The 23110-nt window shown below is 39.9% G+C and overlaps 3 protein-coding genes across 4 annotated transcripts; 2 read left to right on the top strand and 1 right to left on the bottom strand.

The window, feature by feature from the left end:
• The first annotated feature begins 675 nt into the window (after positions 1-675).
• gmcl1 (germ cell-less, spermatogenesis associated) lies at positions 676-8037 on the top strand. Of its 2 annotated transcripts, none has more exons than XM_073478444.1 (15): positions 676-1005; positions 2279-2456; positions 2584-2707; positions 2837-2933; positions 3024-3121; positions 3243-3355; positions 3472-3537; positions 3735-3819; positions 3919-4009; positions 4107-4247; positions 4661-4730; positions 4812-4887; positions 4987-5132; positions 6247-6334; positions 6450-8037. In XM_073478444.1, the coding sequence occupies exons 2-15, from the start codon at positions 2281-2283 to the stop codon at positions 6588-6590; spliced, it is 1512 nt and encodes a 503-aa protein (XP_073334545.1). In that variant the 5' UTR covers positions 676-1005; positions 2279-2280; the 3' UTR covers positions 6591-8037. The 2 variants fall into 2 exon arrangements, with proteins under 2 accessions (XP_073334545.1, XP_073334544.1); XM_073478443.1 differs by having other exon boundaries at positions 918-1005; positions 2274-2456; positions 6450-6683.
• Positions 8038-10025: 1988 nt separating this feature from the next.
• On the bottom strand, positions 10026-12758 carry fam136a (family with sequence similarity 136 member A). Its single transcript, XM_073478066.1, has 3 exons — positions 12468-12758; positions 12231-12371; positions 10026-10306 (listed from the first exon to the last, which is right to left on the bottom strand). The coding sequence occupies exons 1-3, from the start codon at positions 12552-12554 to the stop codon at positions 10118-10120; spliced, it is 417 nt and encodes a 138-aa protein (XP_073334167.1). The 5' UTR covers positions 12555-12758; the 3' UTR covers positions 10026-10117.
• A 1233-nt stretch (positions 12759-13991) lies between these two features.
• pcyox1 (prenylcysteine oxidase 1) lies at positions 13992-19922 on the top strand. The gene is made up of 7 exons (XM_073477972.1): positions 13992-14232; positions 14468-14616; positions 15666-15872; positions 15959-16133; positions 16272-16483; positions 16597-16749; positions 16912-19922. Exons 2-7 carry the CDS (start codon positions 14496-14498, stop codon positions 17580-17582), a joined length of 1539 nt encoding a protein of 512 aa, XP_073334073.1. The 5' UTR covers positions 13992-14232; positions 14468-14495; the 3' UTR covers positions 17583-19922.
• The last annotated feature ends 3188 nt before the right edge of the window (positions 19923-23110 follow it).

Raw genomic sequence — 23110 nt, 5'->3', positions numbered from 1 at the left:
TTTCCAAGAATCCTCCTTGAAATCTACTATATTAATAAAAGGCTTTTTGTGTAATGTATAATCAAATGAAATCTGTTTTTTGTTGTTCATACCTTCTGAATTTAGTCAGCATAAAGCAAAGGTTGAGAGGCGGTGGCTGCTGTTTATTTAAACATATTTTAAAATTAGGTAATCAAGTCAGTCTAAAAAATTCAGAAAATAACCCTTTCAATACCCTAAATAAACACTTTTGGGGATGTTACTTATATATTCAGTTATCATTTTCCACTCTAGAAATTTCAGTGCAGTCTTGCTTAAAGTTTACATCAGGCAAAGACCAAACACTGTTGATTTGGCAGTGCCCTTTGGACTCAAAAGGAACCAGACAGGCGAGTCAGTCGAGTTGAGCTGGGGCCTAACGTGTAGGATTGGTCATCCGGTTTTTATGTTTTTTATCATATGGGGTGCTGAGCATATGTTATAAAGGCTCACGGTGAACCTGAGGTATGTAAGGGTTAAAGGAATTATGTAATTATACAAAATGAGGCATATAAAGCAAAGAAACAAAATTACATCTGATATATTTGACAGACTTGTGTAATTCCTCCGTCTGACAGCAGGGGGCGCCGTTGAGCAGAGCAGCCACCTGTGACGTAGAAACGCTGCCATTTACCACCGCCAGAAGAAGAACAACAAAAGCAGCCACAGATTTTCAGGGCAGTTACACATCACCTCCTACCTCTGGGCTCACAATTGATTTAATTTAGAAAAATGTAACTGGAACCAATCAGAGTTATGAGGTCTGGAGGCTTGTGAGGACGAGCAGGTAGTCAGAAACAGCGCTGATATTGTTTTCAGGCTTGTGTTTGTTGAATTCGGCAGCTAAGCTAGCTTGTAGGTTAGCTCTTCTTCAACTGGCTCGTCCACGTCTGACAGACTGTCTGACCTGAGATAACCAGCCGGTGTTTACCGTCCAATTAACCCGACACCTCTGCCCCAGCTTTCCCGGTGCTATCTAATCGTCAGGTAAGTTAGCTCAGACGTTCCTTGTGTTCGTCAGACTATGTGTGGTTTGCATATGCTGCAGGATGGAGCACTCGTATCAGACTCTGTTATGGAAAGTGCAGCTAGCTAATGAAGTCTGTTGTCTGTTTTTGTGTTGTTGTGACTAATAAATAATGTCCGTGCAAATATCTAGGCCTCTCGGGTCAAATGTGTACCTTTCTTCAAGTGAGATATGCACATTATAACAGTCCCACGTCTGCTGTACACTGTGTGTGATGTGCTTGGAAATTTGGAGATGATTTGTGATGCTATCAAACTACCACAACACATTTTTGAGAAAGTATGAAAATGTGATGCTCAAACAACAGAAACAACAACAAATATTTGCTGGTTCCACCTTCACAATGTATAAATGTACTTCATTTTTCTGTCTATATTTTTGTAAATGGCACATCCTTAGATTTCACAAAGAATCTAAAAAAAGAAGGAAGGGTCAGTAAGTCTCTGAATCTTGCTTTGGTGCCAGACTGTGGTGACAGCTGTATTGAAGTCTATAGGAGATGCATGGAGAAACACACTAAAAACCAACATATCTACATTGCATGACTTCTGAATAATGAAATGCCCCCAGAAAATTAAAGAACATTTGTCAGAGAGAAGGTTAATGGCTGATTTTTTTCTACAAATGATTGACCAGGCTAATAATATTGTGACCAATTACCCTGCAAACAGGAGCCTTTCCCAAAAGAAATTGAAGGATGAACAATGTGATGATTTAAAAAAAATAACAGGTGTTAACCTTCTCTCTGAAGTGTGTTATTTCATTTTCTGGAGGCATTTCTTCATCAGAAGTCGTACAATGTAGATATGTTTGGTTTGAGTGTGTTTTTCAATGGACTTCAATACAGCTGTCACCACAATCTGGCACCAAGCAAGATTCAGTGACGTAATGACCCCTCCTTCTTTTATAGGTTCCTTGGGATTGATGGCTGGACAAAGCAATGTCTCCTTGGGTGTGAGAAATTTTGATCAGCATATTTCATTATTGTTTGACACTACATAATCAGTTAGTTGAAAAATTAATCAACAGATAAACCAGGGGTTAATTTGATTGTTAGTTGAAGTCCTAAAGAAAGACTTCATCACAATACTGCAAAAGCCAAAGTCCCCAACTGTCTCTGTTCTCATGATTCTGATAATAAATTGATCTTTGCAGCTCTGTTGCAATGCAGTCCAGCTGACCTGTTATTTTTGATGATAGCTTTGTGTGTGTTATGTATCTTGGAAAGTGTAGAGATGGGAAGTCTGGGCAGCAGGTTCCAGTCCCCCTCTCAGGGACCAGAGGAGGCCGTAGAGGGCACAACTACCAGCCGCAAGCATGGATGTGAGTGTAAGAAGAGGAAACGAAATGCCCAGTGTGACTGTGAAAGTGAACAAGAGGATGATGATGCCATACTAGATACACCTCGCAGGCAAGTCCAGTGTAAAAGAAAAAAAAAAAAAGAAAGAAACCAGTCCAATGTTAAATATCTTTAAGTCATTCATATTATTTTGTCTTACATTTTTTTTGTCTTTCCTTTGTTTTTCAAACATGAACAGGAAGAAATTGAAAAGCACATCACGTTACATTTATCAGACTTTGTTCCTGAATGGGGAAAATAGTGACATTCGCATCTGTGCTCTGGGACAAGAGTGGAACCTCCACAAAGTCTACCTGTGTCAGGTAAAACGAAAATACAAAAACACAAGAAAGACAGTCAGTGATACATTCTATCATGGGGCTTCCATCTATTATTTACTACTCTTCCTTATTCTCATTGACTTTTTGCTCTCTGTGTCTTGAATATTTTAGTCAGGGTATTTCTCCAGCATGTTCAGCGGCTCCTGGAAGGAGTCCAACATGATGGAAATCAACTTGGAGATCCCAGACCAGAACATTGACACTGAAGGTGAGAGGACTTCAGTCACAGAAAGCAGCAGTCGACTGTGTTTGTTTGTGTTTTACTGACAAAACTTTACTGTTTTCTGTGTGTGAGTAGCTCTACAAGTGGTATTTGGATCACTGTACCGGGACGATGTTCTGATCAAGCCCAGCAGAGTCGTCAGTATTCTTGCTGCTGCTTGTATGCTACAGCTGGTGAGTACACTGAAAGAAGTCAGCCATTGTCTCAAATAGAAAAAATTACCATGTTGAATCTTATCGATGCAGTCATATAATACCAACCTAATCAAGCCTCATGGTCTGTTGTTTTTTACAGGATGGCTTGATCCAGCAGTGTGGAGAGACTATGAAGGAAAACATCAGCGCCAAGACTGTGTGCGGCTACTATGCTTGTGCCAGTATCTATGGCTTGGATTCAGTCATGAAAAAGTCAGATTTAAATTCATTATACTTATTAAAAAAACAGTAATTCATGGCTAAATCTTATTTTTATGCCGTATACTTGCATCACACCATGTGTGTTTTTTTTAAATGTCTTTCTGCAGGTGTCTGGAGTGGCTTCTGAACAACCTGATGACCCACCAAAATGTGGACCTGATGAAAGAACTTGGGTATGTGTGCTCAACTCACAGCTCTTTAGTGTTTACATCACCTTCTAGCGTATATCCTTCCTTGAGGTAACTTCTGATAATAAAGGCATCAAGTCTAATTTTATATTAGCATGAAGGACAATCTAATGTCTTGTGTTGAGTAGTTATGTAAACCTAGGTCTAAAAATATTCTCCGTGATCAATCTCACCATTTACAGGTCAGAGGTGATGGAGCAGCTCATCCAGTCCTCAGACCTGTTTGTCATGCAGGTGGAGATGGATGTTTACACTGCTCTGAAAAAGGTACACGGAAAAATGATATATTTCATAACTCCCAGATACACCCAGTGTACCATCCGACTTGTTTCTAAGAGCTCTCTTTGTAACTTTCTCTCTCTGCAGTGGATGTTTCTGCAGCTCAATCTCTCGTGGGATGGCCCCATCAAGCAGCTCCTGGCTGACGCTGACGCCTGGCTTTGCAAACGCAGGACAGGTACAGTAAGCCACACCTTGTGTAACACTGACTTACATATGCAGTCTTTTTTGTTGTTGGTTGTTTGACTCTGTCTCTAACTGGCTTTGCTCTACAGACCTGTGTGAGAAAGAGCCCTTCTTGAACACAGAAGAGGGCACTCCTTTTCGTTCAGTCTTCAAATATGTTCGTCTGCAGTATATCATCAACGATCTGGCATCTGCACGCATTCTGGAGAGAGACAATATTTTGCCCCCTGGTAAGATGTGGCTCTGTTTGACATAATTTAAACATGAATGTGATTATTCTGCTTTGGAAAAGAAAGATCTTTTATTTCATTATCTAGTATTAAAGCCGTAAAGCAAATAATTTATTTAAATTCTGTTTTTGTGGGCTCTCTCATTACTTGATACATTATTCTAGGAAAAATAAATCCAATAATGTAGTTAAATGATCTTTGTGTTCAGTTTGGTTGCTTTAGTTGTCTTATCTAATTTTAAGTGGTATAAAGACAGATTAGACAGACTTGCTTAAATTTTACTTTAATTAAACAAAAAATTGAAGACAAATTGTAAAACAGCTTTAACATCGTTCATCGTGGTGTTAACATCTCGAGTGATCTTTTCCATGTGTTTATGCACGCTTAATATTTACTATTCAAACTTATTCCAGATTGGTTAACGTCTGTGTACAAAAACCAGTGGTTCGCTATGCTTCGGACAGAATTTGACAATGATAACGGGTAAGAACCTGAGACTTAACAATTGTAATGTCAAAAACCGTAAGTTTAGAATGTGATTTTAATCCACCTGTCTGTCATTAGTCCCCATGAAGCTAACAAAGATGAGTTCGAGCTGAGCAGTATGAGATGTGGCAGGAAACTGACTAAAGATGGAGACGTGAGTCAGATAATTTCGTTGCTACAGTAACCTTTGCTCTTGTTTAATGTATTTTTTTAAATTTCTACATTAAAAACACTAATATTCTCCTCTCCTCAGTACTGCTGGCGGTGGACAGGCTTTAACTTTGGTTTTGACCTGCTGGTCACCTACACGAACCGTTTCATCGTCTTCAAAAGAAATACTCTGAGTCAGCCATGTGGGGGCGCTGTGAGCCTTCAACCTCGAAGGCATCTGGCATACAGGTCTGTAGTGCAGTCAACTCTGGACATTTGTTTTTTTAAAATTGTAACAGTTGTCACTATATCATGGACGAAGATGACAATTTATAAACTAGACAATAAAGATTATAATCTGCAAAAAAAGGAAGTCATCTGCAAGAAGAGTCTCAAACAAAACAAATATTTAGTGATAATAGCTTTTGTTACAGTTGATTCTTTTTCCACATACGCTCTAGAAAGTATTCTATTATAGTCTTCTAATCTTATTTACTTATTTACTAAAGTTACAACACAATACAATAATCAGTTAGTTGTCAACTACTAAATTAATCGTCAACTATTTCTGATGATCGATCTGATGAATATCTTTAGGTTGTGGACAAAACAAGACATTTGATGATGTCATCTTGGGCTTTGGAAACACTAATTGACATTTTTCATAGTTTTCTGACACATTATGGACCAAACAACCAATCAATTAATCAATAAAATAAAAGTTATTACTACTTATTTGCTTGTTGTAAATGATAAACTAGGAGTTTTATGTTTGTTTAAAGGAATAGTCTTACATTTCAGGAAATACATTAATTTCTTCCTCAGAGCCAGGCTAGCTGTTTCCCCCTTTTCCAGTCTTTATGCTGAACTACATCAGCCAGCTAGTGGTGGCAGCGTCATATTAACTTATAAACATGAGAGTGGTATCCATCTTCTCATGTGACACTCAGCAAAAGACAGCAAATTAGTGAATTTCCCAAAATGTCAAATTATTCCATTAAAAACTAGATAACACTCAGTAGTGCTCATTCCTCCACCAAGGCCCAAAAGCCATTAGATCTGGAGTTTTATCTGGATCTGCATGAAATTGTACTCTCATAGATACCAGCCACCAAAATACACCAGACATTTTTCATCAAGATCCGTACATTATTCCCTGAGAAATTAACGCTCATGTTGAAAAACAGCCAAATAGTAAAAGTTGAATAAAGTAAAGAAACTGTCCTGGATCCATCCCTTTATGAGGATCTGCACCAAAAGTTAATGGAGCCAATTCTGGGTCGAGACCCATCCTCCATCCTAATGTGCGTCTTTAATCCTCAGAAGTATTTAACTTACCTTTTTACAATTTTTATTTGTTCAGGTTACGTCTCGCCTCCTTTGATAGCCGTGGAAAACTGGTCTGCAGCCGCTCCACGGGTTACCAGCTTCTCACCCTTGAAAAAGACCAGGTCAGTGAGCACTGTTAACCTGTAGAAGAAGATGAAGCAGTTATTGAATTATTACCTTGTATAATATGTTGTTCTTGACTTGTTTAATATTTCTCTTTTCTCTTCAATGACTCAGGAGTATGTGGTGATGAACCTGGACAGCCGGTTGTTATCATTCCCCCTCTATGTGTGCTGTAACTTCCTGTATACGTCGCCAAATTCGGACCACCGTCCAGACTCCTCAGAACAGGAGAGCACTGCTCCCAGCGTGTCTTGATGCCCTGCTCAACAGCCATTAGCTGTTACAGTTCCTCTGGTAATGCTGGGACACTGACACAAGCTTGTATGTACAATCCACCAACACATTAAACATCACGTTGACATTGGCCATATCATCTGCATGCTGTGTAACTCAGTGAGGTGTTTTGGGAAAATGTTTTGTAATTATGTATTGAGTGTTCAGGCACATTCAGAGTTGGCGACATAAATATTACAGTGGCCAGGAGGGAATAGGCCACACTTTGCCTTCAGAGCAGCTCCACACTTTGCACCTCTGCCATGAACTGTCTGCACTGTGATGTCGGACCATTTCTTAAAGCGGAAAACCTTGAAGTCTTTGGGGAGAACACGGAAGAGTTGCTCTTAATATCTGTTTGTGTGGGAGCGTCCTCATCCTGGATTATGGGAACCTCATGAGGGAACATATACCAGCTTGTATGGTATGTTTTATGTCTGCTACTCGTTCTGACCTCATGTACATGGACATTGAGGTGATGGTCAATAGTGTGGCCCTTCGTGGACGTGTTTTCCACTCGAAGTGTAAATGGCACACAAAACAGCGACTGTTATTTGTACTGACTTGAATCGGCGGCTCCATGTAGGAAGGAAAACATCAACAGTGTTATAAACAGTCTTGACTTTTAAACACATATTTAACATGACTCGTTGTGGCTGAATCCAAAAAGGAAAAAGGCACTGTACAATCTCTGCCAAAGGCTGTTAAAAGACTCATTTATAGTCTCAAACAGCATTTGTACCAACTGCTGTTGTTTGAATATCAGCTGATAGAGATTCAACGTCATACCTGCTACCACCTGTACTCCGTTTAAATCGCTTTCTGTTCTACTACGGAGCAGCTTCTGTTACAGCATAGCCCCTCACAGATTATGCTCTGTATCAATTCTGGACTTTGTAAAATAACATTATCTGCAAAATTACATTTATAAAACCTCAAAAAAATGCTTCACTTGATACAAGTAAACTAGTGAAGCCCGGATAACCATGCTGAGTCGTTGTGCGTTAGCCTCGTTCACATAGTTTACAGTTCGATCATTGACACCAGCTCTCTGATGTTGAAACTCACAGAAATGTTGTTACACTTCAGATCTTGGGACTATCTGCAGTATTTACCAGCTACACTGTCAAATATCTTTCTACTGGTGTGTAAGAGCATATTTTGGAAGTCTGTTGTTACCTCATGCTGCAATAAATGTGTTGGTTTTCAGCGGACTGACGACTAGAACTCATTCTAGTCAGTATCGCTTGCCTGTAAAGCTGCAACTGTAACTGTCATTAAGTTCAAAGTTAAAAGGTGTTTTTTTTTGTTTGGCATGTATTTATTTTTTACTTCATTTGTATTTGTACGGATTTATTTTTGCAAAAGAAAATGTGTATATGATTCTCGACAGCCAATAAACTGCCCATTCACATGGGCTGTGGTGCTATCACGTGATCTCTTTTTCCAACGTAGCGGTTTACTTCAGCTGGTTATTCATGTATTTATGCTTCTGTAGATATTATCAAAGTTACTCTTGATAAATATGGATTGTATCTACTGCTAAAATCTGTATTTTTACTCCAGGATATCGTGTCCTTTGGTGCTCATTATCTCAATACCTCTATGCTGAAGCTACATCACTGAACACTGACAGTAACATATAGTAGTTTAATTCATGGTCTGTGTAATCCCACATAAAACAACTCTCAGTCTACTCTCACCGCTCATAATGATCACTTTGTTGTGATGACTAATCCTGTATTTATTGTTTTGTTGATGTATCATTTTCATTCATCAGATATTCACTGAAAAACCTCAACAACCCCACACAACAAATTCTCTGCAAAAATTGTCCCAATTCAGGAAAAAACAGCTGATCTTTATCAGGCGTTGAAAAGGTTCAATGAAAACTAGCGATTATCCCCAGACAGGCTGTCTGACAAACTGCTGAATACCCAGAAGTATAAACGGAGTGCATGCACAGAAAAGCACATTGATAAATCTCGGTTTCACGATTGTCAACCAACATGCTGTTTTCATTTTGCTCCTCTGTAGATTCTGTTCTGTTTGAATAAGATTCAGCAGTTTTTTCTTTGCTAAATGTTGGTTTGGGTTTGAGGTAGGGCTGGGTAGTGTATACAATACATTTCGTTATTGTGTGACTATATATCATCTCCGATTTTGGATACCGTTATATTATGATATGACATGAGTGTGTTGTCTTTTACTTGTTTTAAAGGCAGCATTATAGTAACGTGCCCTAGTTCGAGGCTGCTTTTATCTTGACTCTCACAACCGTCACTGTCTGTCACTTGTTATTCTACATTTGCAGTAAATGATGTCAAGGACCTAACACAAGAATTTAGTCGTTGGAGTTCTGTCAGATTATCACAAATCCCAGTTAATCCTATAGACGCAACTATTCTTTTTAATTCTCCGACTTGCTTTTCTATATTCATGACATCTCTTTCTGTATATAAATCATCGTGATGGTACAGTGTCTTGTAATCACTCCGCCCCCCTATCACTTGTTACTGCACTATGTAACTTCAGTGAGAGGGTAGGATCACAGCGTTACATACATGTTTACTTCAAGATACATCCATAACATTGTTATGACGTAATGAAGATTGTTTGTATTTACCACCTACATTGCGTCTGACAAATTGTCACAGACCTGGGATTTATATTTACAACAGTGGTGTTGCACTCAGAAACTGTGGGGGGGGCACTGTATCTTTTGTCCACTCCTGTACAATATTCTCCTGCAGATGGCTACCTGACAGTGTTGCCTTTCTTGTACCATTTTTTTTTTTTGAGAATATTCTTTTGTGGTCATTAAAATCTGCAACAGAAGCATCACTGGCATCTGTCTTTGCCTTGTCTCAACACTTGGGAGCAGAGGGAAGCAATGCAGTCCAGAAACAGATACAACTACAGTACTTTTAATTCAGATATATAAACACGTGTCATCATGTCAGACAATCACAGAACAACTCACAGTAAAATGACAAAAAAATAGAACGAGGGATGAGAGGGCTCATACTGGAGAAACCTAAATGAAATATGGCTGAGAGGAGCTGAATTTTATGCACATGTGAATCAGGATGTACTCAGATCTGCACTGAGAGAGTATTTTTTAAAATGTACACTCAACACACCTCTTTAAAGCATTTTTGAGCTGGCATCTTGTTCACACACTGATGCTTCGCTGGATTTCTTTCTCGTAGCAGTTAAGCAGGCTCTTACAAGCCAAAACCTCTGAGCTCCCGTTCTCCAGGGAGGTCACTGTTTGTAGATTACATGCAGTACAATAACAAATCTCACAGCGAGCAGTTTTAAATCTCCACAACACCAAGATTCAGAGTCATAGCCTTTTAAAACTTGTCAAAACGAATGATCCATTGTAATCTTTTCATGGTGTTCCAGTCCTCTATTCTTCAGTTGTTACTGGTCACACTGGCTGAGTTGACTAACCCTGCGCTGTTGTATGCGTGTGGACGGACTACAGCCGCCCATCCCTCTCCTCACTGCGGTATAGAGTCTAGATTCTCTTTGAGTCGTCGGGTCATGCTGGGGATCAGGTTAACGTGGTCGTCCACGCAGCTGCCCACGCAGCGCTCCATCAGGGATCGAACGGCTGGCTCCTTGGCGCCAGAGTCAAACAGATCCTTCGCCTTGTCGTTGCAGTGCATCGTGCATCTGGTGAGGCGGTCCTGAGGGGCAGAGAGGAGAGAAAACATGTTTTAGAGTTAGTAAAAACAGAGAGAGAAGTTCTAGTTGGCAGGTTGAGGGATTTGCAGGTGAAAAGGTGATTTAGCATTTAGGAATATGGGGTAAATAAACAAAGAATGTCCTTAAAGACTTAGAGAAATGAAAATGTTTTATCCAAAAGGTATAAAAGTGCCTATGAGATGGTTCATGTACAGGTAAAATCAAAGTTGCAAAGAAAATGACCACCAGTAGATTATATAGACCCAGTTTAAAAGATTCTGTTCCCTGCTGGTACTGCAGACATTTATCATAGACAGTGAGGTTTTGTCTGTAAATCATTGAGGCCAGATGATGACTGGATGACAAATCCTTCTCAGGAACTAGAAGACGCCTCCTTTTCAAGGCAGGGTGACGGATTTAGGAGAAGTTGTTGCACATTAAAGAACTATAAAAATAAAATGATGAGTTTGATTTCCTCATTGAATTGTTTTGTTTCTAAGAAACTGGGAGGGTTCTGTGTTTCACAAATGGCTTTTTTTTCTTCAGAATTACAGCTCTTATGTTGTATTTTAAAATAGAAATTGCAAGTCGGAAGAACAGAAGTATAGTACTATAGTAGTAGTAGTACAGGAAAACTTGAGTGTTAAGTTAAAAAGGAAAAGATGGATAGATGGATGTTAAATACTGGATTACTTTCCAGAGGAGATTAGAATATAAGACAGACTACACAAAGCAGAGCTCCATTGTTCTTCTCTTGTTCAATAACAGTTAACATAGAATGGCCGACAACATTTGAACTTTAGACGTGATATCAGAGGTGTGTTATGTTACAAATGCTGTTGTATCCAACTTGATATGCAGTTTATTGCTTTGATTCCGTCGCTGCAAACCTAAAGGTACTCACTCCTTAGAGATAGTGAAGCTTGGGTTGAAATGAAAAGAACTTAACTTAATTATCACAACTAAAATCAACTCAAAGCAACATTATGTATCTGTTTACCTTAAAGTAACAGCTACAGAATCATGTTGATGGTACAGTGTCTTGTAATAGGGTGAATGGTGTGTCTCTTAGCCACTCCACCCCTCTATCACTTGTTTCTGCACTATGTAACTTCAGTGAGAGGGTAGGATCACAGCGTTACATACACGTTTACTTCAACATAAGTTTTCAATACATAACATTGTTGTGACGTAATGAGTTTTGTTCGTAGTTAGCACCTACATTACATCTGACAAATTGTTACAGACCTTTGGTTTGTATATAACGACAGTGGTGTTGAACCAAATCGCACAAAATGCCAATTTCTACATACTGTTGCTTTAAACACTGACTTTAAATTAAATTACTCAGATAAGAGGCAAAACTGTTTCATTAACAGAAATACATTTTCTTTATTCATCTTCGTAACAAGTTGTAGTTTCAAAAGCACTTCAGTTATTTCCACCTGTTGCAGGACTGGGGGGGGAGTTGCCCACTTGGCCTCGTTCATCTTCCCCATGGCCCCACACAGTCAGAGGGCCTTGAAAGCCCTAAGTTCAATGTGTGTATGTTTTCTGTTTCTTTTTTCATTGATTACTTGTGGGTTTTGTAAATATGCGCAATTAAATTCCTATATAAACTTGTCATAGAAATGACAAGGGGCTTTAAACAGATACAGGATTATTACCTTATCTTGGGCCCTGCCTTGAGACCAGTGTCAAAAAGTAGGCTTAATATCTCCATTATTTCATCTTCAACTGTCCCTAGATTTGGCATAATGAGGGTTCAACTGACCATGGTCTTTGACAAATTTGATTAAGGTGATTATACCACGTCTATTATAAATTTACCACTGACATGCTGGAGCAGCTGTTACATGTGACCTGACAACCTGAAGACACGCAGGGAGTTTCCACAGTGGTGACAGTGGATATCATGTCCCTCACCTGAAATTTCTCCAGCTCTGAAGTGACCAGTCCCTGTGCTTGGGCCAGAGGAGTGTGACACCTCTCGATGCAATGATGCACCTGAGACATGGAGTCTGAGGGGCGATCACAGCACTCTGCACTGCAGCTGAACATGCGACCCTGCAGGGAAACACACAGATTATCAGACATGTGATACTGCAGAGATCAGACTGGTGGAAACAAAGCACTACATGCACGCTTCATGTCTACACCTACCTGCATTTTACGGATGTGGTCCCTCTCCAGGCTTTGGACCATTGCTTCCACCTCATTCTGCATGCGTGCCTGGTGAGCCTCTGCCATCTCTGTTCGTCCCGTTAAGTTTTCACCAATGTTCAAGACGAGTTTATCAAATAACCCGGACCGGACTGGCTCTACCTGCGGTGTCCACGGCCAAACTATCGTCAAGCTGCTTAACTATGTAATTTGATAATAACTAAGGTCACCTCCATTCAAGCATGGTCCAACAAGAGAAGAGGATTACACCACTTCCGGTTTATTTCCGCAATCGGGTTTATGAAAAACCCCTCTTCCGCTTTGTGTGAGCAGACTTCAAAATAAACCCCCACAAGGGTGGAAACAAACATGATTGATGTAATAAACTGTCACAGCCACACTGGTATTTTTAATCACAATTGTAAATCGAGTACTCCCAATATTTATTTATGTTTTCGTGACAGCAGAGCGATGAAAACTTTCGTTCAGCAACTTCCTTAGATAGCCACGGATCTTTCAAAATAAAAGATTATTTAAGGAAAAAAACTGAATAACTGAGCGGAGAAACACAACAAACAGAGCCCTGTAATGTCATGGTACTACAAGCCCCTGTCATGCTGTGGGGGGCATTTTGCTGGCGTGGTTTGGCTCCACACACACAAATCAACACAAAGTTTCTCTGTCTCAATGGGAGTGGTCTCTTCCTCATTGACAATACCTCCATCCATAGGGCACAAGGGGTCACTGAATGGCTAGACGGCTATGAAAATATTGTAATTTATCAATCCAGTGACTTGTAGAATCAATGCCAGGTCTCAGTGAAGCTTAGGACACTTCAATGATTTTTCCTGTGATCTGTCACCCATCTGGACATCTTTTTATGTTGATGACACAATCTTATTAAGCTCTTCTCTATCCCAAGCCTTGTCTAAAAAACAAATTAAAGAGAGACTAGACCAGATCTCAGTACAGGCAAATACCCACAGGCAAATACTGAGCTGAATAAAATATTGCTGCCTGCATTTGCACCATAAAACTTTAATAATTATTTCTATGCGGAGGGAGTAGAGATGTCATTTTAATTGAATTAAGGAACAACAAGGTAACTTTTTTTGTGGAGAAGCAATATTAGACCAGGCCATTACTAATAGCAGTGTAAATATGTATTAAAACATGTCTGAAGAGGATCTTTAACTTTGGACATATTTAGAGATGTTCTTTTTGTGTGAATGTTGCACTCTTACTATTAAGCCTAGCCAGAATAAACTCAGGTGAGATCTTGATTTCGAAGATGTTACCTGAATCAGTAAAAGTTATAATGACTGCAAGACAATGCAAGTATATTTTATAAGACGTCAACATGGACCAGAATTTCTTGGCTATTTGTCACTCTTACATACAAAATGAATCAGTAAATTCATGTAATTTTCCATCAGTAAATGGGGATTTGAGAGATTCACTGAGGCGTGTACATTTTAATGCTTTTATTGTGAAAGTCGAGCGTATGCGTGCCCGGAAGTGTGTCTCGATATTTAGAGACGTTCACGGTCCTCCGACGGGATTCAGCCGTTAAACTAGTTCAGCCGGTTAGTTATTGTCGCTTCTAGTCTGTTTTAGCTTTTGTTAACAGTTTAGTTTTATGTTTACATAGACAAGAGGAAGTTTTGCCGAACTTTAAAGTTATCTTAAAGTATAACAGCGAGGTTAACAGTGTGAAGGCTACCTCTGGACCAACAGCAGCCCTCCTGTAGAGACTTTTGAAATAGTGAGTCCACACCGGTCTCTGTACCACTTTATTTTCATGAACTTATGAATATTAGACGGACATGAAAGCGTTTGCTTCGTCTATATATTAAGTTGTGTTACTATTTCCTTTGTTTTTATTTACGTGAGCGTGAAGTCCTGTGAGTGTAACCTTTGACCAGGACTCATAGAGACTGTTGACCTCAGTTATTAGCTAGCTGAAGTGATAATGGCTCTTGTTTATTCCTCCTGTACAGATGCTTCTTAGTGCAGAGGACTAACTAGATGCCCATCATGAATCCACACACCCTGTCACTGAGAGCGCTGCTGTTCCTGGGGCTGTGGCACTCTGGAAGAAGAGGTCTAGCCTCAGCCCCAGGGCTGCAGGAACAGCCCAAAAAGATAGGTAAGAAATCCCAGGAATGCATGTGAAAACAAAAACACCTTGCAAGACCCTCTTCTATTTGTTCTGACGCCTCCATACTCTAAAGTAGGGATCGACCGATGTAGCTTATTCACAGCCAATACCAGTTATTAGAAATCAAAAATCGATTTTTGGGACCGATATCCATTTGCAGTAAAAAGAAATTCTTTGTGTTAAAATTTCGAACAACCAGTGATGAAATAAACTTAAGTACAATTTACTCAAGTACTGTTCTTAAGTATGATTTTGAGTATTTCCTTTGTCTGCTACTTTATATTTCCTCTCTACTACATTTATTTGATAACTTAGGTTACTAGTTACTGTGCAGATTCAGATTATTCACGGTTTATTTGCTATTTATTGTGATGTGTTACTAATCAGATATTGTTTTGGGTAGAATATTGTGTGAGAGGATGTTGCATCAGAGCCAAAGTAGCACATTTTTGAATTAGTTTATTTTATCAGCAATCTGACAGAAAATCAATTACCGATTATCGGAAAATGCTGAATATCGGCCCAGATAATCGACCAGGGCCGATGATCGCTCTACCCTTACTCTGAAGTCTGCCTGACTGGCAGATAGACAAGTATCATACTCTTAGAGAGGGACAGTTAGTTTCATAATATATGTGTGTGGAGGAGACCTCACCGTGACCTCACCCAGAATACAATTGCACTGATGAAAATGCTCTGAACTGGTTATTAGTCGTCCTTGCGACCCTGCAGTGCCTCCCAGAGGGAAGATGGTCAAATTCATCATCAGTTAAGCAATCTGAAAGATCAGTGACATGATGGGATGTTTCTATTGGTTTTACTGTAAGATATTAGACAGTAGTCTGGTGTTTTTAGCTTTGATTTAAGTGAAGAAGGATCTCATACTTATAAAGGTCACTTCTAAGATGATCTTGCCAACTTAAATGGATCTGTCCCTTTTTCTGGATCCGCATTAACAAAAGTTAATGGTGTCTAAAGCAATTCCAGCTGAACCTGTTGCAAAGTTGCTTTACCCTGTTGTGATTGCTCCTTTACAGCTGTGGTCGGAGCAGGCATTGGTGGCACGGCTGCAGCGTTTTACCTGAGGCAGGAGTTTGGAGCCGGCGTGAAGATCGATGTGTATGAACCTGGCGATGTTGGCGGGAGACTAGCAACAGTGAAAATCGGAGACCATGAGTACGAGATGGGAGGCGCAGTCATCCATCCTCTGAACCTACACATGAAGCACTTCATTGAAAAATTAGGTAAAATAATAATTTCTTCAATTAAATAGACTAAAAATCCATGAATAATTGAAACCATAGTAGTAACAGTGGTAACTTTTTTTCAGGTATTCCTCCAAGGAAAGATGTCCCCTCTAAAATGGCAATATTTGACGGAAAAGAGCTCACGTATGAAGAGAGCGACTGGTTTATAATAAATGTCTTGCGCTTGCTCTGGCGATACGGCTTCAACTTCCTCCGAATGCAGATGTGGGTGGAGAGTGTTTTGGACAAGTTTATGAGGTGAGGAGGAGAGAGGCAGATGTCATCAACCTCTCAATCTTATTTTTTAGCACGAGACCCATTAATATCAACACAGAATCACTGTTCTTTGTTTTGTTGGGTGTCTTAACGATCATGTGAATCCTCTTTTCTTCCCAGGATCTACCAGTATCAGCAGTATGGTTACTCATTCTCCAACGTGGAGAGGCTCCTGCATGCCATGGGCGGCGATAATTTTCTCACCCTGATGAATCAGACTCTGGAGGAAACGATGATGGGGGAAGGATTCTCGCAGGTCTTCCTCAACGATATTGTTGCACCCATCACTCGTGTCAACTATGGCCAAAGTGTTCGCATCAATGGCTTTGTGGGTATGTTTTACAATGTAAGAGTTTGTATTGCTTCATCACATATCTAATAATACAAGTCTATTGTTGGAAAAGCTGTATAATAGAGGTTATTTCCTGTATGTGTCGTCTTCCAGGGGCTGTGTCATTAGCAGGAGCAGACTCAGGCCTGTGGGCAGTGGATGGAGGTAATAAGAGAGTGTGCTCAGGACTGTTGTACAACAGCAAAAGTGAGCTCATCCCTGCCAGAGTGACCTCCATTTCAGTCAAGGTTCGACCATCCAAATCAGGTACCCTTTACATTCCTTCATTTTCACTCATTAATGGATTTCTCACATGTATGCTCACACTTCTTAATGCCTAATTCCAATTCAGCATCTACATCCTCTCCCTACCCTCTCTTGAAAATGTCAAACATCTCATCTTTACTTCCTTCTGTCGCCTGTTTTTAGGATCCACAACCAGTTTCTATGAGGTCAATTCGGTTGGAGAATCGGGTGCAGCACATGCTTTGTATGACATCGTGGTAATAGCAACGCCGCTGCACCAGGGAAAGTCTGACATCACCTTCTCAGGCTTCTCCCCTCCAATCCCGTCTCACTACCCGGGGCGTTACCACCAGACTGTCTCCACCCTGGTCCACGGCATGGTCAACATGTCCTACCTCGGGACCACAGAGCCAGCCTCGGAGTTCGCCGTGTCCGACATCCTCACCACAGACTCAAAGGGCTGCATCATCAACAGCCTGAGCTCTCTTGACCCCGTGCACATCCCTCAGGGCTACAAGCGGCCCCCTGCCAGCCAGAGCAAAGTCTGGAAGGTGTTCTCCCATCAGCCGCTGTCCCAGGAGCAGCTGCGGGACATGTTCCTCTCCTGGGATTCGGTGTCTGAGACTCGGTGGCTGGCTTATCCAGCCTACCGCCCACCGCACCGCAAGACCCCTCCCTTCATCCTGCACAACCGGCTGTACTACCTCAACGCTGTGGAGTGGGCTGCCAGCGCCATGGAGATGAGCGCCATCTCTGCCAGGAACGTGGCCCTGCTGGCACACCACCGCTGGCACCAACAGGTCGGCAAGATCGACCAGGAGGACCTGCACACACGACTAAGAGGGGAACTCTAGAAGCAATAAAATATTGTCAATCAAGTACAGTATAATCACACCCCTGCTGCACTGTAATAACACTCCTGTTAGGGCAAATCCCAACTCTCCTTCAGGTATCTGGGCTGCTCTGACCTCTTTAAACTTAAATGTTTTTTAAAACTTGGATCTTGAGTTTTTCCCATCAGATTGATCTTTTACTGAAAAATGTAGCTGCTGATGATCTGGCAACATGGCTGTATCACTACAATGACTACGTTTACATGCATGAAATATTCCCGTTTTGTCCTTATTCCAAGTCTTTCATAATGTCTAAATTAAGTTTACATTCAGAACAAGGCGTAATTCGGAGTATACAAACAAAATATGCCGTTTATAAGAAGATCAAAATAATAGTGGAATATAGTGAACATGTAAACGTAGTTAATGAACTCTGACAGGGCAACAAACATGTCAGCAGTTGAACCAGATTATTTACACCACATTATTTGGAGGTGTATATAATCCCTCATTGCGCAGAAAAAACGCTTGTGCCCACACATCTACTTCAAATATGACAATTTAAAGTTGAACCAGGAAGTCTCTACTGTACATCTTCGTTTTCTCTCTAAAATAAGAGGCTAATCTGGACGGTTTGTTTAAAACCTCCTCTGATTGTTTGACTGCGCAGGTTTCTCACCCTGTCTCACTTCTTCTTCTTCTTTTTTTCCCAGCGCTTTCTCTTTCGTTTTCCCCAGATCTTAGCAGTTAACCTGGTAAGCACAATAAGGGGTGGGCGATGTTATATTATCACGATTGCGATCTATTTAATCCCAATCACAATCCACAATCTAAATTGCGATCCTCTTTCTCAGTTTTGTCATGCCCTGTAGACTATAACCAGACAGGAAATAGCCTTTAAACTGCTGAATTTCCACCACTAACACACAATATTGCATTAAAGAGTTCCTTTTTGGCACAAGCTCCTCATCTGCCATGCTGTTAGCTATAACTCACGTTTGAATATTTACAATTTGTCACCCAAGGAAGAGCATAGCCATCTAGTTGGCTACATCACTCTGTTGGTCTGTTCACCTAACATGGATCTGCTAATCAGTGAGGTTATGTGAAGTCTGGAAACAGAAATAAGAGGACATCAAATATGGCTATCTCTATGACTCTCCTGAAAAGTAGGTCGATCATCTGGTCGCCCGCCCCTAGAACAATGTTATTACCAATATTATGGTTGAAACTAAGAATAAAAGACCAACCGGTATGACCCTTTAATCACCCTAACAGGAGCCATCATGCACCAGCAACAGCAGCACAAATGACAGGTGGCTCAACATTATACTGTGCTGAATTCTCTAATCACTGTGAAACAAGCTGCACTGCAGGGTAAACACACACTCTTTAAGTGTCCCCCTGTCTAAATGAGTGTCTTGAACAGATGTATTTTTTTATGTGCGTTCCTGCTGTTTTAAAGACGGTACAGCTAACATCCAGGAAATCATCTTGGTGGTGTCACATAAACAAAGTGATGGCACATATAAAGATGTCCTTTTTTTTTATTAATGGATTTATGTGTCTTCCGATGATTTCTCAGCTGTCTACCTCCTCAGCAGACTACTGTATATGTTGCGAGTGGGTACAGGCAACTTTCAGTAAGAGAGTTGTGTCCCTCAGACGTTTTCTTTGTCAATCAGATGTACAAGATAAACAAGTCCCGTGTTATTTCTTAGTATTTAATTTAATATTTAATTAATAAGACTATAATTGGACAGTCTAACCGCACTGACGAGGTAACAGATTTATGAATTCAACTTTTTAATGATGATTTAATGATTGTGCCTTAAAGATGTCAGAGTAATTGGCTTTATTAAAAGATGAGTGTCCTTATAATTATAGAAATCATTTGTCCTTCAGGTGTTCCTGTGTCATCTATGATGATGTGAGAACTGCCATCAGAGTCAGATGTATTTCTGTTTTGTTGTAACATACGAAGGAAAAACTGTTTTAAACTATTCTGCATTCTTCAGCCACTTTGGGATAAAAATCGTAGTTGCGAATTGTTTCTTATGCACTTTTAGAGGTGTATTTTTCTAGATTTTTGAAAGAGTTTTTCTGCTTGTGAGTATATGTTAAGACATACTGTAGCAAAAATAACAATAGTGTAATTTAATTGACAGTAAAGTTTCAGTTTTACACTTAAGTCCTGAAAACAACCAAGTCGAGTATCAAGACTGGCTTCTTCTGCACAAATAAAATGACATTAAACTTTTGATTTCAGATTTAAATTGATTTCAAACGATACTGAAACCTCCCTGATCAAACTGTACGTTTTGCAAGTGTTTACAATCACAATAAAGTCATGAGACCTTGTCTGCTTTGTACTCTTATTAACCTTTTACTCGAAAGCCTGCAGCTAAAAAGTAAGAGCCTGATGAAATTATGTTTAAATCTCTGCTCTCATATAGATCTCACTTTCTAGAAAGCAAGTGTGTGATGATGATATTGACCATTTTAGTCGTCTTTATATTACAATTTCTCAACCAATTTGTGCTGATGTTTCCATTTCTTTCGATCTCGTTGCAGTTTTAAAACCCACTCTTATCATTACCTAAAATTCAGATTTTTCTAATTCCTTTAAAGGGTTAAAATGTTCTCCACTAGCTCCATATAGCTTCAGCTGTTTGCGCATTCTCTTTAATCTGCATGATTAAACGATGAATTGTCTCACTGAGCGACATTGTGACCCATCATTCATAAGCCAAAGATGCGTGGTGAAATCACCATTTCCATTCCTAAAAGGAAATGAACATTGTTTTCAGCTCTGCTAGCAAAGGACTCCCATTTTTTTTTTGTTCAAACAGTCACAGTAACATCCCCAAATAAAGGCCCGTGTGACTGAAGAGCCAACAATGGGTGGCATTGACGGCCTGAATAAGGATACGTCTGTGTGGTGATGTGACACCCAGCTGTCCTCTCAGGTAGGGAGGGACAATGGTACCAGAGCTGCCTGTCCATGAGAGGCATGTGATGTGACTGAAGGTATATAAGACGCTGGAAACTGACAACAACACAACACACAGTTTGGAAGGACGTCTAAAATCTTCAATCCACAACCAGACCAGTAGTCAAGATGAGGTTTCTAGTGCCACTGTTTGTTTTCCTTGCTGTGGCAGCATTTCACTCCGGTAAGAGGAATAAATGACTATGTTTGATTTTCAAGGAAATAAGAACATGACTTTAATTTAAAATGTGGTGTTTCTATTTGATGGACTGACTTTTGTTCATATTCTGTCTATATCTGCTTGAAAATATGCCTCGACAGAAAACATGCTAATTTACGAGTAATATTAGATGTTCAGTTTTGTATCTATTTGACTGAAGCACTTGTGACGACTTCTAGCTCTCTCAGCATCTCTGGAGTCTGCAGAGAAAGAGGAAGTGGTTGCTAAGCACGGTGAGGACTTATTGTCAATAATAGATATCAAAATATAATTATTATGATGTAAAAGGTGATGATACTTGCATGTAGGGCTGCAACTAAAGATTATTGTCATTGTCGATTAATCTGTTGACCATTTTCTCAATTAACTGATTTGTTTGCTTGTCTATGAAATGTCAGAAAATGGTGAAAAATGTCCAAAGCCCAAGATGACGTCCTCAAGTGTCTAGTTTTGTCCACAACTCAAAGATATTCAGTTTACCAACATGAAAGAATAAAGAAACTGGAAAATATTCACATTTAAGAAGCCGGAATCAGAGAATTTGGACTTATTTTTCTTTTAAAAATGATCAAAACAGTTGGTGATGAATATAAATGTTGACAATGAATCGATTGATGTGTGCAGCTCTACTTTGTATGCTTTGAAATAGATGCAATTTAAATGCAAATGTCTTGTTTTTCATGCAGATGGACTCAGTGAACTGCAGAAAATAGGTATTTGTCCAACTGAGACCTTCAGTTATTTAATAATAATACAGAGACTGATACTTGTTTTTGTTCATTATTTTGTTTCTTACACTATATGTCTTCACTTTCATTTTTCACACAGACAGCAAGTTTTCTTGTTTGGCTTTTGTTTTGCATCCTTCTCTCCCTCTGTCTCCTCAGATCAGATGGAGTTCGAGGCCGCTCAAAAGAGTGAGGCTGCGCAGATGAATGGTAAGTTTGACCAAAGTCCAGGGCAGTGACCTTATGCAAATGTACTTTTCTTCTATTGTGTTAAAGGGTAAGTTCACCCAAAAAATGAAAATTCTGTCCTCATTTTCTCAGCCTCATGCTGATGGGAAGTCAGGTGAAGATTGGTAGTCCGCAAAACATTTCTGGAGCTTCACAGAACAACAGCGTTGCAGCATTTTCATAAACAACTGAAGTAGATGGGGCTTTTTTTTCGGTTGTTTTTTTACATTTTAAAATGACATAAAATGAGTCTTCATTTACTTTAGGAGAATGTTATTTAGTTATTTAGGAGAATGCTGCAACACTGTTTTGTTGACTACGAAACTTCCCCCGACTTTCCAACAATTTTCATTGTTGGTTGAACTTATCCTTTAATAAAAGTTTGAATCTTTTTTTAAAAGAAAAAAAAGTAACCTTTTCCTGTGAAGTTACAGAGGAACAGAATGAGGACGGCCGCTACCTTGGTAAGAGGAACTCTATGAATCTTTGACTTCATTCTAAATTAAAAATGGCTGATTCATGTGCAGCTGGTGATGCAATCAAATCTTCTTTAACAGAGGCTGTTCAAGATGGATCTGGTAAGTTAGTCACATGATGAGTACATATATTGCTGGTGTGTTAAAACTCAGAGTCACCTGTCACAATGTTTCCAACAGTGGAGGAGCGTGTTGAAGCTGAGGGTGACAGCAAAGGTGAGTAATGAAAGATGGTTACATGTGATGTGTCTGCCTGAGAGAGCCTTACATAACTGTGAAATCCTCCCCCAGCTCCAGCAGAGGGAGGCGGCAGCTCTGACGTCGCAGCTCAGAAAGGTAACAGAGGTTTTAACTGTTCAGTATTAGCCTGTAGATGGCAATGAAGTACAGTTTAGAAGAGATCTGAAAGGGAACAGGATCCAAAAGTACACTGACATGTAAAATATCACAGTCATGTGGCTGATTCCTCTCCTCTGTTTGACACAGAATCAGAGTCTGAGTCCTCTGAGGAAGCAGATGGTGAGTTTTTCAGCACAGTTGAGCTGCAATATCAGCTTCTGTCATTCTATCAATGACAGATTCTGTGTTTGTTATTTTTGACAGGGAGACAGAGGACGGGTAAGTGCTGTTCATCGACACTAAAACACAGAGGAGAAGAATACCCTATGATTGGGGTTCTTTCTTTTTAAACAAGTTAGCCTCATAGTTATGAATTCAAATGATATGTTCAGGTTTAAGATCTCTTTAAAGGTGCAATATGCAAGAATTTTAGTTGAGAAAAAGTTAGCATGCTAACCAGCTAACGCCATCCCATGCGGGTTCGAAGTTCCTTGACTTGCTTTGTCAAGCAAGGACGTTACATTAAAATCTGGATACAGCTTTGGAGGCAGAGCCCTGCTCATGCC

This window comes from Pagrus major, chromosome 12 (genome assembly GCF_040436345.1).
Source record: "Pagrus major chromosome 12, Pma_NU_1.0".
In the NCBI taxonomy this organism is placed as follows: domain Eukaryota; kingdom Metazoa; phylum Chordata; class Actinopteri; order Spariformes; family Sparidae; genus Pagrus; species Pagrus major.
Note: the sequence above shows the minus strand (reverse complement) of the source record. Positions and strands in the feature narration are given on the sequence as shown.